General features: G+C 44.0%; 1 protein-coding gene across 1 annotated transcript in view; it reads left to right on the top strand.

The window, feature by feature from the left end:
- ITGB8 (integrin subunit beta 8) overlaps positions 1-16,961 on the top strand; it is a 46,826-nt gene that overhangs the window by 26,731 nt on the left and 3,134 nt on the right. Inside the window, exons 5-12 of the mRNA XM_083468141.1 lie at positions 2,669-2,834; positions 3,539-3,697; positions 5,270-5,365; positions 5,446-5,535; positions 8,858-8,992; positions 10,525-10,906; positions 13,275-13,500; positions 14,880-14,980. Coding sequence (XP_083324267.1) covers positions 2,669-2,834; positions 3,539-3,697; positions 5,270-5,365; positions 5,446-5,535; positions 8,858-8,992; positions 10,525-10,906; positions 13,275-13,500; positions 14,880-14,980 — 1,355 coding nt within the window. The remainder of the gene's footprint in view (positions 1-2,668; positions 2,835-3,538; positions 3,698-5,269; positions 5,366-5,445; positions 5,536-8,857; positions 8,993-10,524; positions 10,907-13,274; positions 13,501-14,879; positions 14,981-16,961) is intronic.

Raw genomic sequence — 16,961 nt, forward strand, 5'->3', positions numbered from 1 at the left:
GCGGCTGCCACTCACTCACTCGCTCGCCCACCCGTCCCTCCATCCCTGCACCCGGCCTCTCCCCCTCCGTCCCCGGCGCGGGGGCTGCCAGGATCCGTAGTCCCCTCGCCCTTGGGCTCCGCGCCCGCGCGGGGTGCGCAAACTACGTTTCCCAGCGTGGCCTGGCGGGCCGGGCGTTTTGTTTGAAGCGTTCTTCTCCCGGCCATGGAATGAGCGCGGCGGCGGCAGCCGGGCGGGCAGGGGCTCTTCCGCGCAGACCCCGCGCAGCCTGCCTGCGCCCCCGCGGAGATCGGGCGGCAGGATGGAGCCCGGGGATCCCCGCGGAGGCGGAGCGGCGGAGGCGGAGGCTGCCCCCCAGGTAGGGCTGTGTCGGGGGTTTTTTATTTTTGCAATGCTGCATCCGCGCCGGAGGGGACGCATAGGACCGCGGGGAGACCCCTTGGCGGGCGTGCAAGGCAATGCATGTGTGCAGGCGTTGCATGGAGTGCAGTGCAATGCAATGGCAACGCGGCGCCCTGCATGCATGCATGCAACTTCCACCGGCGCTCCGGACTTGGCAGGTGAGGGGAGTCCCCAGTGGGCGGCAGAGAGAGCCGGGAGGGCGAAGGGGAGCCGGGGGGAAGCAGCGCTGCTCCCCGAGCCGAGCCCGGGGGGAAACTTCGGCGTCGTTGCGCCGGGTGTTGGAAGCGGAGGCTGGCGGGGGCCCCTCACCTGCAAAACCTGGTCGCCTCTCATATATTTCGTGCATTGCATTCATCGCCCGCTTTCTCCTCCAAGGTGATTTGAACCCTGCTCTCTGCCCGGTCTTCGTCCTCCTTTAGCCCCCACATGTGCATGACTGTGCATGACTGAGGTTTTCCCCCCTCGTCTTGGCTATGGTGTGAGTCTGTGCTGTTAATTAATGGGGTTCTGCCTTCGGAGAAGATGAGCCAGCCCTCAAGGAGGTGATTATGTAATTTGCTAGCAATTCATGTCCCTCCCGGCGTGACGCTGCGCGCTGACGTCACGGGGCTGTAATGGTGGTGTGCCTCGAGATTTTTTTCATGAAACAAGTGTGCCTTTGCCCAAAAAAGGTTGGGAAACACTGTCCTAAACTAAACCATCCTACGGTGTAATCCTAACCATGTTTACTCAGAAGTAAGTCCTCCTGAATTCAATGGGACTTTCTCCCAGCTAAGTAGAATTAGGATTGTATCCTGAATTTAAATCTTTGAGAAGGGCACGGTGTGAAACAAATGATATAATATTTCTATTTCATTTTGGTTTCTCTGCTGTAAACTGCTGCAGTGCCTGCAGAATATTTTGTTACATAACTGTATTGATATAACTGGTGTGCTGCTTCCTAATGCTTATTAGGGAAGGCCTATAGGGCAAGGGCACAAGGACCTATAGGGCAAGGTGGGGAAATACTATCTGTTTTTCCTAAAGTTGCTCTGTGAACACTGACCCATGAGCTACATTAAGTTTTCTAGAATAAATAGTATGCACTAAACAAGATTCTACAAGCACATCTTGTGTACGTGATGTGAGTTTGCTTTCCTGTGTTGTTATAGCTGGGAGCAGAGAGCACAGGAGTTTAATTTGTGTCATTTTCTATAAATTTATCCTAAAATGTATTGCAACTGTTTGTTGCTGATGACTTGACTGGGGTTTGCTTGTGGGGCGGGGAGAAAGGAGATGAAAAAAGTTGCACCTGCCGGGGGAGGTTGCAGATGTTTTCCCTCTTCCCTGCTTCTCATGGCGTTCTTCACATTTGGCACACTTCCCTATGGGCTGGATCCAATGTTAGCCATCCTTGGAGAAAACTCATTGAAATTAATGGACATGACTATCTTGAGCTCCTTTAATATAAGTGGATCTGTTCTGAGTTTAACTGAGTTGGCAATAACCAGACAGAGAGCCTTCTTGGTGGTAGTGCCCTCCCTGTGGAACACCCTCCCATCAGATGTCAAGGAAATAAAGAACTACCCGGTACACAACTTTTAGGTGACATCTGAAGGCAGCCCTGTATTGGGAAGTTTTAAATGTTTGACTCTCTCTCTCTCTCTCTCTCTCTCTATATATATATATATATATATATATGCACACAAGCTACCCACAGTGGCTGGGATACCCAGCAGGATGGGTGGGGAATAATAATAATAATAATAATAATAATAATAATAATAATAATGGCAAAAAGTTTTGGCAGATTAAGAAGGAAAAGCTTCAGGTTGGTTAGATCTGTCATTTCTCTGTCTTGTTTATTTTTCCTCGTGGTGGTGAAAGGGGAAAGGCTTTTTATTCTGGTCTTTCAACCTTCTCCCTTACTTTCCATACATTATATGGAATCATATAATGTCATACCACATAGTTTAAGGATGGTGAAACCTATGACCCTCCAGATATTGGGCTCCAGTCCCATCAGCTCCAGCCAGCATGGCCAGTGGTCAGGAATGGTGAGAGCTGGAGACCCATAGCATCTGGAGGGCCACACATTCCCCACACCTGACATAGTTCATCAGCACTTACTCCCTTTTTGTAATAACATGGATTTGTGTTAATGTGTATATATTTATAGACAGAAATGATGTGCAAGCATTGTGTCGCTATAGCCAACTATTAACTTAGAACTAATTTCCAAGCAGAATTTTAATAGAATTTCACTTTTCATCTTTTTGCCAAACAGTGATTATGATCTCGATTGTATGCCTCCTCATGGCTATATCCATGTCTTATCGTTGACTGACAAAATAGCAGAATTCAGAAGTGCAATTAGCAAGCAGAAAATCTCTGGGAATATTGACACACCTGAAGGAGGCTTTGATGCTATGCTTCAAGCAGCTGTGTGCCAGGTAAGAGACAGCCAATAAACCAGCAAAGGATCTGCCTTTTATCCTAGTGTTTGATAGTTGATCTAATCCCATAGTTCTCCAGTGCTGTCAGCATATTGTAGCTTTTCACAGAACCAAAGGCAGTTGTGGAGACCTTCCATTGCTTGTGGTGCTCATGTTGACCTTTTCTCTCATCGTCCCTGCTCAAAAGTGCTTTTGCAGATATTTTTAGGACTTCAAGTTGTGGTTTGAAAAAGCCAGGCCAGTTCCCAGCAGGTATCATATATGTGTGTTGGTATGAAAGTCTTGGGTAGTTATTGCTGTTCTTGAAGAGTCACAGCCAAATCTAGAGCAGTTGGGCAACTATGCTTCCCACAAATGCTTTATTTCATTTTCAGTATTAAAGCAATTCTTAAAATAGTAAACTGGGGGTAGCCAAAGGGGTGCCCTCCAGATGTGGTCCGGAACTGCAGTTCCCATCAGCTGCAGCCAGCACTGCCATGGCAAGGCATGCTAGGAGTTGTAGTGCTATAACATCTCAAGGGCACAACATTGGCCACCCCTCAGTAGATTAAAAGTGAACCTTTGGATACCTGTTGTGTCTCAGGCACTTTAAATCAAGTAGAGCCTACAAACCAGTACAGTACCTTTTAACTAATGCTTCTGTCTTCTTCATTTGCTTTCACCCCATTAGCTTGGTTATTTTTTTCCCTTCCTTCCCTTAGAGCCATATTGGTTGGCGCAAAGAAGCCAAGCGCCTGCTTCTCATGATGACGGATCAGACCTCTCACCTGGCGCTTGACAGTAAATTAGCGGGGATAGTAATCCCTAATGATGGAAACTGCCATTTGAAAGATAATGTGTACGTCAAAGCGACCAGTATGGTAAGGTATATGTCGTATACAGCATTGGCTTTGAACAGTGGTTTCCCCAAGCGTTAGAAGGGACTCTGTAATGAGATGCTCCTGCTGGTGAGGCATGAACTACAGCTAGAACCAGCTCACTCAAATGGTTTCAGCCTCCCAGTCAGTACAGTGTGAGTAGTGTTGTTTTCTTCATCATCCCACCTCTTATTGAGGTCTTTTCTTCCCTGCTTACATTATATGCTGTTCCAGATAGACAGGAGTGGTAGTCTCCTGCTCAAGGTACGCTGACACGTTTTGTCGCAAGAATTAAACACTATGTTTGTTGTGAAGACCTGGGATCACTTGGGGGAGATTGGAGTAAGCTATGTATTTTACATTGTAAACTGAGTCTAGAGAAAGTGGCAAGTTTATGCTAGGGATGAGCGACCTGAGCAACACAAACTAAAGGGTGCAGCTCCTTTTCTTCTGCATGCTGAAAGCTCCCATCTATTATAGCATCTGATCAGCCTGTGGGTAGCGTTGAATTTTGGTTAATCTTCGTGGATGCCCAATAAGTGGTGTGAGATACGAACCCATACTGAGACCAGGCTCACATGCAGGATGAAGGAAAGAGAAAAGTTGTGAACAGCAAAGTGAAGGGAAGTGTGTGTGTGTGTGTTTCCACTTAGCACACCTGCAAATGCACAGTGCTGTGCCTCAACACAGAGAAGTGTAGCTCCTTTTGTTTGCTTGCCGCTCTGTACTTTTGAACCCAGTGCGTTGGTGAAAAGGCGCTCACACGGCTACTGTCATGAGCTTCCCTTTTCTCTAAGGAAACACACTGCAAAGATGGCAGAACCCTGTTAACTGCCCAGTATTAGTTCTAATGAAAAGGTATGCCTGTTCTATTAATAACAGAATGTTATCAAGTGCATGTATCACAGATATATGCACTGCAGGGAGCTGATACTTGCCGCTGATACATTGCATGTGACTCGACCATAAGTCCATTTATCCAGACTGCGCCTGACTCATTTACTCGGTCATCTTTCAGCTTCTTTCTCTTTCTTCTTTCCCCTTTTATTTGGGAGTGGAGTGGTTTGCTCTGCAGATATGCTAAGATGGGAAATCGCATGTGGTGTTTCAGTCACTCATGTTCTTATGATGAGTCAGGACCCACAGCAGCAGCCACCTGACCTTAAGTGGGTTGCAGCAGCCCTGCTAGCACTATTTTTTGTTTAGGGTATTTTTTAGGAAGAGTAGAAAACAGGGCAAGAATTAAAATGGATGCATAGTTTAAAAACATATTCAGGCTAAAGGTGGGTTCTGATAATTAATTATAATCAAATGGCTGAAGACTACTGACCTAACTTGCATACATGCTGACAGTTTCGTTTAGTTAAGAATATCAAGTGATAACTGCTGTTGCCATCTGATGAATGTAATATATATACTTGTCCTAAGGCTTGCTTCACTACAAGCATTCAGGGATTTATGGTAGAAGAACAATCATGTATGTAAGGTTTCTTATTAATTTCACACTCATAGCATTCCTTTAGATCATATTAAACTACAAATGCCACACTATGTATCTCCTTTTTTTGTTTTCAGGAGCATCCATCACTTGGCCAGCTTTCCGAAAAGCTCATAGACAACAACATTAATGTAATTTTTGCAGTCCAAGGGAGCCAATTTCACTGGTATAAGGTATTTTTAAACGTCAGAATTTCACAATTTTAAGATAATAGTCACAGATGCCTTTTAACTGTAACACTGTTTTTCTGTAGGACCTTTTGCCTCTTCTGCCGGGAACTACTGCAAGACAGATAGAATCTCAAGCAGTGAATCTCAGTGACTTGGTGGTAGAAGCCTACAAGGTATATGCTTTGTGATGAATGCATTTTTCATTAATGTTGGTTTGGGGGAAGCAGCTGTTAAAATAAATATTCTGTGAGCTCCAGGTACAGGTGCAATACAGCAAGATAGTCAAGGAGTTCCTGCATACCTATAATATATATAAAACACTGTTCTCATATAATATTACATAAAACAGTAAAATACTACAGAGAAAACTATTGCCATATTTTTCGCTCTATAAGACGCACCAGACCATAAGACGCACCTAGTTTTTGGAGGAGGAAAACAAGAAAAAAAATATTCTGAATCCCAGAAGCCAGAACAGCAAGAGGGGTCTCTGCTTTCGCTGTGCAGCGGTCCCTCTTGGTGTTCTGGCTTCTGGGACAGCTGCGCAGCCTGCATTCGCTCCATAAGACGCACACACATTTCCCCTTACTTTTTAGAAGGGAAAAAGTGTGTCTTATAGAGCAAAAAAATACGGTAGATCTGTTGAAACTAATACCTCAGTGTAAAATAATTATGGCCTAAGGTTAAACTTTTCTGGAATAAACACTCTCCTAATCTTCAGTCCGGTTTTGAGGAATAAGAAGGAATAAATTACTGCGAAATATTGATGATTATGATGATTATGATGATAATACAGAGACACAAAGAACACTGGAAGCCAATAGCAAAGCAGCCAGTCACCAGAATTCAAAGCTAAAGGCCCGTACGGAAGGGCTGTAGCGTGGTGGTGGAACATCTGCTTTGCATGCAGAAGGTTCTAGGTTCAGTACCTGGCATCCTCAGGTAGGGTCTTCCGCCTGTAGCCCAGGAGAGCTGCAGCTTAGGCAGTACTGCTGCTTAGGCAGTACCACTTAGCCCAGAGAGCTTCTTAGGCAGTACCACTTAGCCCAACTTTCTGAGGCAGCTTCCTGTGTTCTAAACTCCCCTTCCCTCCTTCCTTTAGGTGAATAATAACTATCTAATCTACAAAATGTCCCAAAATCCCATTCTAACAAATTTGCTGTGGTGAGGTCTGTGGTTGGTTCCAGGAGGATTCCTGAACAATAACAACTGTCCACAGAGAGTAGAATGAAGCAAAAAGAAAAGAAACCAGAAAAAAGCGAGCCTTTGTCAAGCTTGGGTCAGAAGGAAATAAAAATCTTCCTTTACTAGCAGCACATGATTTTACCCAAGAAAATCACTTAAGAGTGGAAACTAAAGGCAAACTGCCAAAAAAAGCCCACATACCTTCTCTTTACTTCTGAGGAAAATCAAGCTAGTGTACAGTTATCAAGAAAATATGCTACTAGGACAGGGTGAGAAAGATCGGGGTTGGGGAATAGCCAGTGTGGTGCCTTCAATATGTTGTTGGACTACAGCTTCCTTCAATCCCAGCCAGTATAGCCAATGGTCAGGGTAGATGGGAGATGTAGCCCAATGACATCTAGGGGTACCATGTTGGTGACTTTCTGTACTAGAAATGTTCCCATGCAGCAATTGGATATACAATATATCTTCACTGTTTCTCACTGAAATTAGTTGTAGCAATCAAATTGATTTATATCTGCTTCGTAACTAGCCTTGCTTTGATGTTCCATTTTTAATTGGGGCAAATGGCAAAGAGATGCATTCTTGGAAGGAGATGTCATCTCTCCAAAGCCATAATTTACAAATAGATAATGAGAAGACCCAGCAAAAATGGCACCAATTAGAGCTGCGTCTAAACATCCCAAATTAAAAATCTGCTTAAGGTCTCAGCATTTAAAATTCTACATCCCTACTTAAAAATAGGCAAATGGTATATAAAAGATAGAGTGATGAACTAAAAAGAGAAACTTTATGTTGTGTGTGTGAAATTTCTTCCATTGCAGTTCACCTGAGCTGAACTATTGTAATTAAAAAATATCAGCTGCCTATATTTGATTGATGATGGGTCCAAGATACCTCTGAATTTCTCTGTAGTTTCAATTTTTAATTGGGAGTTTACCAAACAGGTGTCATAAAAAAGTTATGAGCTCATGGCATTTCTACAGATTTGGGGGTTTTTTTTAACACTTATCAGTTTAATTGGTCTTGCTCTGCTAAGGACACAATCAACAGAAATCCAGGCAGCCTTGCATCCATGCCAAAAGATTCTTTTGCTCTCAGTTTCAAAACAGAAAACAGTTAATGGCTTCATCACAATTCAAAGCTCCAACATTTTAGCTTAAAGAAACCCATATCTCACCTTTTCCCCAGTACATCTTTGGTTCCAACATCAGGATGGAACTTACATGATGCACTTTTGCTTGTGATAAGATGGCACTGTGAGCTTGGCCAGAAAGGAATCTCATTTTCATTGAATCTGATGGGTTTTTATCTGTAATCTAATTTTTCATAGAACTGTAGAGATGAAAGGGACCGTGAGGGTCATCTAGTCCAACCCCCTGCGATGCAGGAATCTTATGCCCAACGTGGGGCTTGAACCCACAACCCCGAGATTAAGAGTCTCATGCTCTACCAACTGAGCTATTAACATACTTAGTGCTCTGAGAGGCAGTGAGCACATTCAGAATAATCATTTGGTGCAGCCCTGTACCAATTAAGACTGTGTGGAGGCATTGCTTATTTGATTTTGTGTGTGTGTAGATGAATAGATACTCCGTAAGCTTAGAAAATAATCCCTGGACTTAGAAAAGTATCACGTCATGCAGGGAGAGAGGCTTCGAACATTGTCTTTAAACCAAATCACTCGATGTAGAGATGCTAGCAGCTACACACTGCCATGGCAGCCTTCTTGCCACAGCAAACAAGGGATTTGCTTGTCTCTTTCTCGTTTTGCTCTGTGATTAGCATTGCCAACAAAGAAAACAGCTTGCACAGAGTCTCGTGCTCAATCTAGCAAGGATAAGAAAGGTCGGTGCCACAAAAGCGAGGGGCATCATTCTCCATGATGGATGGATGGGGAGAGGGACATCTGGAAGTAGGTATTCCAGGTGTTAACAGCAGCAGTATTTTGAAAACCAGTGTCCACTCAGTAGACATAGAACGGAATAAAGATGTTATTGTGTGAACTTGCCCTATAGCGGTAGAACGGAATGCTGGATTTGTCACTGACATTGTAAGATTAGCTGGAAACCCCAACATTGCTGTCCTCCTCCTCCTCTTCAGGATTACAAGTTCCCCTGGCATGACTGTGTGATATATATAAATGGAGTCTTTATGCAGAAAACAATTTATTCCTTTATCCAGAGACAGACAGGCTCTTTTGTTCTAGTTAAATCCACTGAGTCAGGCATGCTGCCACTGTAGCACATATTGCCATGCAATGTGATGGAGCTCTCTTGTTTTTTTGGTTCCCCACCCCCACCCCTGCAGAAACTGCTCTCCGAAGTGAAAATTCAGGTGGAAAACCCCATCCAAGATATAAATGTCAAGGTCACTGCAATCTGCCCTGATGGAAGTAGAAAAACCGGCGCGGAGGGATGCAAAAATGTGAAATCCACAGCTGAAGTATGAGCATTCCTTTATTCACAAAGGAGGCAAAATATTTCATCAATGTTTTTATAATAGCTTTTTCAGTGGAAGAAAGATTTGGTATGGGTTTTAAAGTAAATATCTGTGGGTCGTAGTCTTAGGCCCTCCAGATTGTTCGTGGAGTTTATTTCTTCGGAGCTTTGTTTTCCAGTTAAATCCATGGATAAACATTTCTGCTCCATGGTTAGCAGTAAGCAGCTGCTTTTTCAAGATTTCCCCAGGCTTCCAGGAATTAGACATTGTGCCTGCTTGAAAGTTTTGATCCTAGAGCTAATCAATTAAAGTACCTTTTAAATAACTGCTGTGAAGGCATGCAGTTGTTTTAAAGATGTGCCCTGAGGTTTTTGCTTCATTTCCTAAACCATTCAGAGTTCCTGATGGATGGTCATCAGAGTCATCTTTATTATTCCAGCACACATCTTTGCCCTTGGCTAATGTTCTAGGGGTGCTGTGTGTTGTACCCCTAGCTTCTTCATTTATACGCTCCTCTGTGTATGTGAGGCTCCTCGGGTAAAACAGATAAGCATTTTCAGATTGTGAAGCTGACGTGTAAGCCACATTTCACATTTGCAGTGGATGAGTAGACTGGGGCATTAAAAGCATCACCAAAGGCAGTAGCTTGCCCACAGTTAAGGAGGCCAATTGTGCAGTGTGTTTTTTTCTTTTAGCCCTTGCAGCTTCCATTCTCACAGAGGCAAGCCACTTTTTCAACTGAGTACAGTGGTACCTCGGGTTAAGAACTTAATTGTTCCGGAGGTCCATTCTTAACCTGAAACTGTTCTTAACCTGAGGTACCACTTTAGCTAACAGGGGCCTCTCACTGCCACTGCACCGCTGGCACACGATTTCTGTTCTCAACCTGAGGTAAAGTTCTTAACCCGAGGTACTATTTCTGGGTTAGCAGAGTCTGTAACCTGAAGCGTTTGTAACCCGAGGTACCACTGTAGTAGTTTGTGGCAGCTGCTACAGAGAGAAACATTTAAAAAAAACAACAACACAGTACTAGTGGCACGTAAATTACTTTTTGTTGGTGGCCTCAGAATGCAGCATGCCAATTCAGGGAACACCATTGCATGAAGATCACAAATAACTGCTTGAGTGATTAAGCTTTTTCATTTCTGTGCTTGTTGCTATTAATAACAATCATTTATATGGGACCATCTATGACAGCATACAAATTGCGTCCAAAGCTTTTGGGCAAATATCACATTGAAGGTGGTCCTAAGAGAGGAAAGAGATCCAGCTAGTGCTTATTGGTTTTAAATTATGGCTAATTCTAATAGGCCACCCTGTCTCATTCAGGATAATATCCGAAAACAATTCAGAGAGAGGGAGGGAGAGAATTGTGACAGGTGTTCTCTCCCCCACCCCATTAAGAAGTCAATGTTTTAAAAAGAATATATGCTTATAAATAACTTGCATTTTTCAACAGCTTCTATAAAGCCCCAGTACGATTATAGGGCTGCTTTTCGACGATACAGTAAAAGAGTGCTTCTCATTTATTGCAGGTGCTCTTCAATATTTCCATTGCCATGAAAGGATGTGGTACAACCGAAGGAAGAAAATACATGACTCTCAAACCGCTTGGTTTCAATGAATCAACCAGAGTTAATATACACAAAATATGTGCTTGTCAATGTGAGGGCAGCATAAAGCACAAAAGGATATGTGTCGATGAAACATCTCAGGATGCAGAGACTCTGAGCTCCAGCGACAAATTCTCTTCTGAGCAGTGCAAGATGCCCAAGGGCCACCTAGTCTGCAGTGGTCAAGGAGACTGTGTAGATGGTAAATGCATTTGCCACAAAACCAAACTTGGCACAATATATGGTAAATACTGTGAAAAAGATGACTTTTCCTGCCCTCATCACCTGGGAAACTTATGTGCTGGTAAGCTCCAGAATTTCACTATATTTTACCAATTCAGCTTTTAGTCTTTTTCAGCTAAACCCAATTTCCAGAGAGCTCCATCAAACCTAGCAGGGCCTCTAACATGCACAGGATTTTGCTGTTAACTAGATTTGTAGCTTGGTTTAACCCTAAGCCCAAACTAAGTCACACTATTGCTAGGTAACACCATGTACCTACAACAGAATCAATATCTATAGTTCCTCACAAAGTTACATCTGCAGAAATAGACAAATGTATGGCCTCAATAAGCTTACAATATAAAATACACAAGGGGTGATGTGAGGGGAGGGAGGACCAGCAAGGAAAGGGAAAGAAGAAGAGGTGGCAGAGGAGCAGCTGTGGGCAAGTTCAGATATGCGTACTTAAAACTTTGTTGCTGGTGGGATTGAAGTGGGTAAGTCAAAAACCACACCCAAAGAAGGAGAGATTTAAAGGAAAGGGTATTTGTTCATCCAGTCTGGAGAGAGCTCCACACATCAGGGACAGCAACAGTGAATGGATGGACTCATTTTAAGAATCCAGGAAAACTTTGGATTGGTTAAACGTATGATGAGTCTGGAATGAGCTGGCTAACTTGCTTCTCTGAGATGGTGCCAAATAGTCTTATGCTGCACAGTGCCCTTGACACAAGAGCTTTCTCTTTCTGCTGGGAAATCCCCCCCAAAAGAGCATGCACACCAGATTGATTGAGTTACAGATAGGTAGCCGTGTTGGTCTGCCATAGTCAAAATAAAAAAATGAAGAAGTGTGCATGCACACGAAAGCTCATACCTAGAACTAACTTAGTTGGTCTTTAAGGTGCTACTGGAAGGAATTTTTTTATTTTTCAGATTGATTGATTGATTGATTGATTGATTTACATACATTTGATGCAAATTACTGACACTAAGGCAACTCAGCTTCTTTTTGCTTCCATTTTCAGGAGAGCTTGCTAGTCGCCAAAATATTTAGCAGTGTGCAGAAAAGAAAAGAAAACAAGGTTGCTCACCGGTAGCTATTGTTCTTTGGCAATTTATCCACACGCAGTCCCATCCTTTGGGAATCCACTCCCAGGTTAAAATCTGGCAATGGGAATCTTAAGGAGGGAAATAATGTCGCCTCGGGTGTGCCCCAAACAACCAAATGTTAGGATAGTTGCCTCCAACTTGAAGATATGCCTTTCGATGACTTTCCTGCCATGCGAACTCCCATTTGCATGTGGATTCCTTTCCAAGGGCAATAGTTTCAAGTAAGCAACCTCATTATTTTCCCCAATGGCCTGTGAAGTAGGTTAGTAAGTGAAGCTGGGAGTTGCTAACTTGCCCCGGGCCACCTAGGGAACTTCATGGCTAAGTTTTTCTTCAGTTCTAGTCTACTGTCAGGTGTTCTTTGCATCAGCTATGTCCATCACATGAAGAGCGGCCATGCTTGCTGGCCCAACCATTGTGTCCTTGCTACACCACACACACACACACACACACACACACACCCTCCATGCATTGTGCGGAAGTGTGGTGATCCTTCTCTACATGTGTAGGTTCCCCTAGTGGTGTAGAACCCCACACAAATGTTAACCGCAATACCTAAGAAATGGTTTTGCACTTCATACGTCAGGGGTGGAAAACCAGATGTTGCTGGATTACAGCTCCTCTTATCCATGACCACGAGTCATGTTGGTTGAGAAAGGTGAGAGCATCTAATGACATCTGCTGGCATATGTAGCTTGTGGTTTAACAACTATCGCTTCTTCACGGTTTCGGTGTATTTATGGCACCAAAACTCTACTGAAAAACAACCAATTTTTTTTTAAGAGCTCTCAATTTTAACCCGCATACCTTTCTTAAGCAATTTTTTAAAAAATGGAACACATTAATTTTACACCTCATCTTCCCACCCTGATAGTCTCAGGCAGATCAATTACCTATTTTCCATCTCTTAAATATCTTGAGTAACGCTTAACCACAGTTTCACTAAGAAGCAAAATATCTCACCATCTTCTTTAAGCCAATAATCACTTAAAGGTATACAGTGGTACCTCGGGTTACATACGCTTCAGGTTACATACACTTCAGGTTACAGACTCCACTAACCCAGAAATATTGCTTCAGGTTAAGAACTTTGCTTCAGGATGAGAACAGAAATTGTGCTCCGGCAGCGCGGCAGCAGCAGCAGGAGGCCCCATTAGCTAAAGTGGTGCTTCAGGTTAAGAACAGTTTCAGGTTAAGTACGGACCTCCAGAACGAATTAAGTACTTAACCCGAGGTACCACTGTAATAAGTTTTCAGAAGCTGTGATCAATAAGGCTCAGCGCCCCTCTCTAGTGAGTCATGTACCCAGGGCCTCACCCATTCCTTCTCTGCCCTTGTAGGCAACGGTGAATGCGAGGCAGGCAAATGCAAATGCTCTAGTGGCTGGGAGGGCGATCGTTGCCAGTGCTCGTCATCCTTACGAAAACACTGCATGAATTCAAATGGCCAGGTCTGCAGTGGAAGAGGAACTTGTGTGTGTGGAAGATGCAAATGCACCGATCCCAGCAGTTTGGGCCATTTGTGTGAATTCTGCCCTACTTGTAGAATAACTTGCAGTGACAAACGGTATGTTTCCTCAGATTTATTTTTTTAATTGCGGTCTCCTAAAGCAGGTATGGGCAATATATACTGTACATTCCTACTGGCACTTCTTTTACTGCTGCCTTGTCGCATCTTACCAATGGGCTGGTGACTCCAAGGACTAAAAACCACAGCATTGATCCATCTTCTACAAAGTGATGGTCTTATCATTTCCAGGATACTCGATAGGTTGATCACTTTGGGCTGACCCTCATGAGTGACACACATTATGTCCCATACAAAAGCCCTTAATCGAGGCTTTTTAAGAGCTAAGGACTTCCCCTCTTGTTTGACTTGCAATGGAAATTAAGGTTGCCCACACTTTTTACTAATCAGTGCCATCTTGTGGAAGCTGAGTACATTAATTGCTCTTCGTCCTGCTCACCCCTCACATCCCAACCTTCCAGTGAGGGGTAAGTTAATGTCATGGCCCCTCATGGAGTGTGCTTTGTGCTTCTTTGTTATTGCCTGAGAATCCTGAACCCTCTTGCTTTGGGCCAGAAGGCTTTGTACAATGTGCTAGGCCACACTCGCCGTGAAGTTGACAAGCTGACATCCCATTCTGTGACTCCCTGTTGACTCAGGCTATTCATGACTAGAAAGCAACGCTCGAATGCTAGTGCTGACACAGGGAAGTGTGGCCTTTCTGTCTCTTCCTGCACCTCTCTTGAGCAACTGCAATTGTTCTTAAGCTACAGATCCCAGAATTCCCTAGAGGCAAAGAATACGGTTGGAAAGGCAATTGTTGGGATACAAGTTGTTGTTGTTTCTCAGGGCAAAGTCTTGGTGGGCAGGATGTGGTCAATCAGCTTTAATTTACCAATCTCTGTCCTGCATTATCTCAGAGAAGTAGTAAAAGACTGGTTAAAATGGACCTTCTGGAACTTTTTCACGTTCTGAAAAGCTCATTGCTAGCTGAGTTCCTAAGGATGTTGATAAATATTGTTTTAAATCCCAGTCATTCAACTATACGTACTGAAGGCTGGAATTTTATTATGTGGTTGAAATTATGAGGTTTTCTTATATATTGGTTTTTGTGTGTGCGGAAATCTGTATTATTTTTGCTTTAATAATAACTGATTTTCAAGATTTTATTTGTTGTAAGCTGCTTTAGAAGGCTTTGCCCAGAAAACCAGCATGTAAGTCTTTTGAAAGAAAGACTAGTTAGATGGCAGCTTGTGTATCATTTTTGATACCTGGCCATCTAATCTCTTAAGCAATCTTGAATGGGGGCATGCTGTACTGTCGCTGTTGCTAGTAACAAAATGTAACAAAATGCTGAGTTTATTGATCCCTGATTTTACTTCATAGTCATGGGTAATCCAGAGAGAAAGATAGATATTCAATTGCGTTTTGGTTTACAGGAATTGTGTGCCCTGTCGTCACTCCAACTCGTCTCAGATTGCGCTGGACCAGTGCAAAACCTCGTGTGCTTACAGGTTGCATTATGCTGAAAAATCTTCAGGTAAGTGAAAAACAAAATCATCAGTATCAGATTGCCTACAGTTGCCTTGGTGACATAGCGAAGAGACTGGCTTTTGTGGGTTGTAGCTCAAAAGAACACTACTGATATGGGGGTTGTTGCTATTTTTACAATAGAAGGCATTCCTTGTTCTAGCTAGTATTAATATTTTCACACAATAATTAAAGCAAAATCTCTTTTCTCTTGAGAATGTAAAACCTAAATAACAGAAAATGGGGTTGGCTGGCATTGGCTAAATGTCAAGGTCGGGCATTTCTAGGCCTTTGAGAAATTAATTCTGCTAATGACAAAACCAGACACAGTAATACAGGAAGGAATATTTCCATAAGCCTATTATTTCACACTCCGCTTCTCCATATACAGCTACTCTTATTTCACATTATGAGGTGCAAACAGTGGAAGCAAAATGTGCAGTTGAGACTAAGGCGTTTAAAGTATATCCCACCCCTCCTATTATCTTGGGAACTGTAGTTTACCCCTCACTGAGTTACAATACCCTGCACCTGTACAAACTTGTTTCCTGGATTCTTGCCGGGGGGGGGGGAGGCTTGAAATATATGGCATGTATGCAGCCTAGCTCTATAAACTTAAGAAACCCTCTCATTCCATATAAACTCCCCCAGAATTAAGATCATGTCCCTGATCTCTTAAAAGTACAGACACTACCAAAGGTGGGGCTCTGATCCCTAGAGAAACAGAGGCAGCTTGGTGGTGGCTCCATGAGGCACTGCAGGCAGAGAAAACTGTACTGCATCCTCCAGCAAATTAACCAGGAGAGCTCTTTTAAGCTGTCCAGAATTTCCTGACTCCCACGAGGGGGAAGGACCTCTAGAACAGGGGTCGGCAAGGTTTACCTCGCCTGGGCCGGTACACTCCCGCAGAGATCACTCCATGGGCTGGATCGCATCTGCGCAGGCACAATTTCCGGCACCGCAGAAGCAAGTCCGCACTGCGCCAGTGTAGTGCAGCGCATGGGGACTCGCCGAGCAGGCAGCTCAGTTCGGAGGCGGCTCATGGGCCGCTTAAATGACCCCCGTGAGCCACTTGTGGCCCATGGGTCGCAGGTTGCCGACCCCTGCTCTAGAACATGGGAAGGCAAACTAAGGCCCGTGGGCTGGATCAGGCCCAGTTGCCTTCTGGATCCGGCCCACGGACAGTCTGGGAATCGCCGCATGGATCACTAGCACACACGTTTTTTCCCTCTTCCTCCCATGGCGGTGGCGGCGGTGCCTCCTCCCTCCCTCCTCCTGGCTTCTCCCCGCCCTGCCTAGAGGAGGAAGGGGGCTGGGCTTTGTTGGTGCCAGCAGCAGCAGCACTCGAGCAGCCACCATTTTAAGCAGCCCCTCTCTGGAGTCCTTTCGTGCACCGCTCGTCATCCCACTGCCGCTGCCACCGCCAGCCCCTGCTGCTCTCAAGACACAGGTAAGCAGCCACTGGGGCTCGTGGTGCTCTTGCATCATTCCCCCCCCCCACAAGGTCTGAGGGACAGTGGACCGGCCCCCTGCTGAAAATGTTTGCTGACCCCTGCTCTAGAACCTTTGAAGACCTCCTGTGACCAACTGGCTACACATTTTGAAGATATAAACATTCAACTTCAGAGAGAGATAATGATGGTGGTTTTAGTGGATGGTGGTTTTCAGCTGCATTTTACCTTCTGTTATTTGTGCACCGCTTGGAGAATGAAATCTAGAGAAATAAATCATAACTTGACGCTTTTTGCTAGCTGCAGCAATACTGAGATCAGTGGTGTAACTATAGATCTGCCGAACATGTACACTCCTTGTTTTGGATAATGCTTTTTAAGAATAAGGTGCCTTTTTGTATATATCGGAATAAAGATGTCATTTATTATATTATTCAACAAAAGTACAATTATAAATTACTTTATTGTATTAGGGTTTATCTTTATCTTTTAGGTTTATTGTGTGGACCTTTTGAGGGGACAGTGTGAATTTTACTACTT

This window comes from Podarcis liolepis, assembly GCF_965112155.1.
Source record: "Podarcis liolepis genome assembly, chromosome: 12".
NCBI lineage: Eukaryota > Metazoa > Chordata > Lepidosauria > Squamata > Lacertidae > Podarcis > Podarcis liolepis.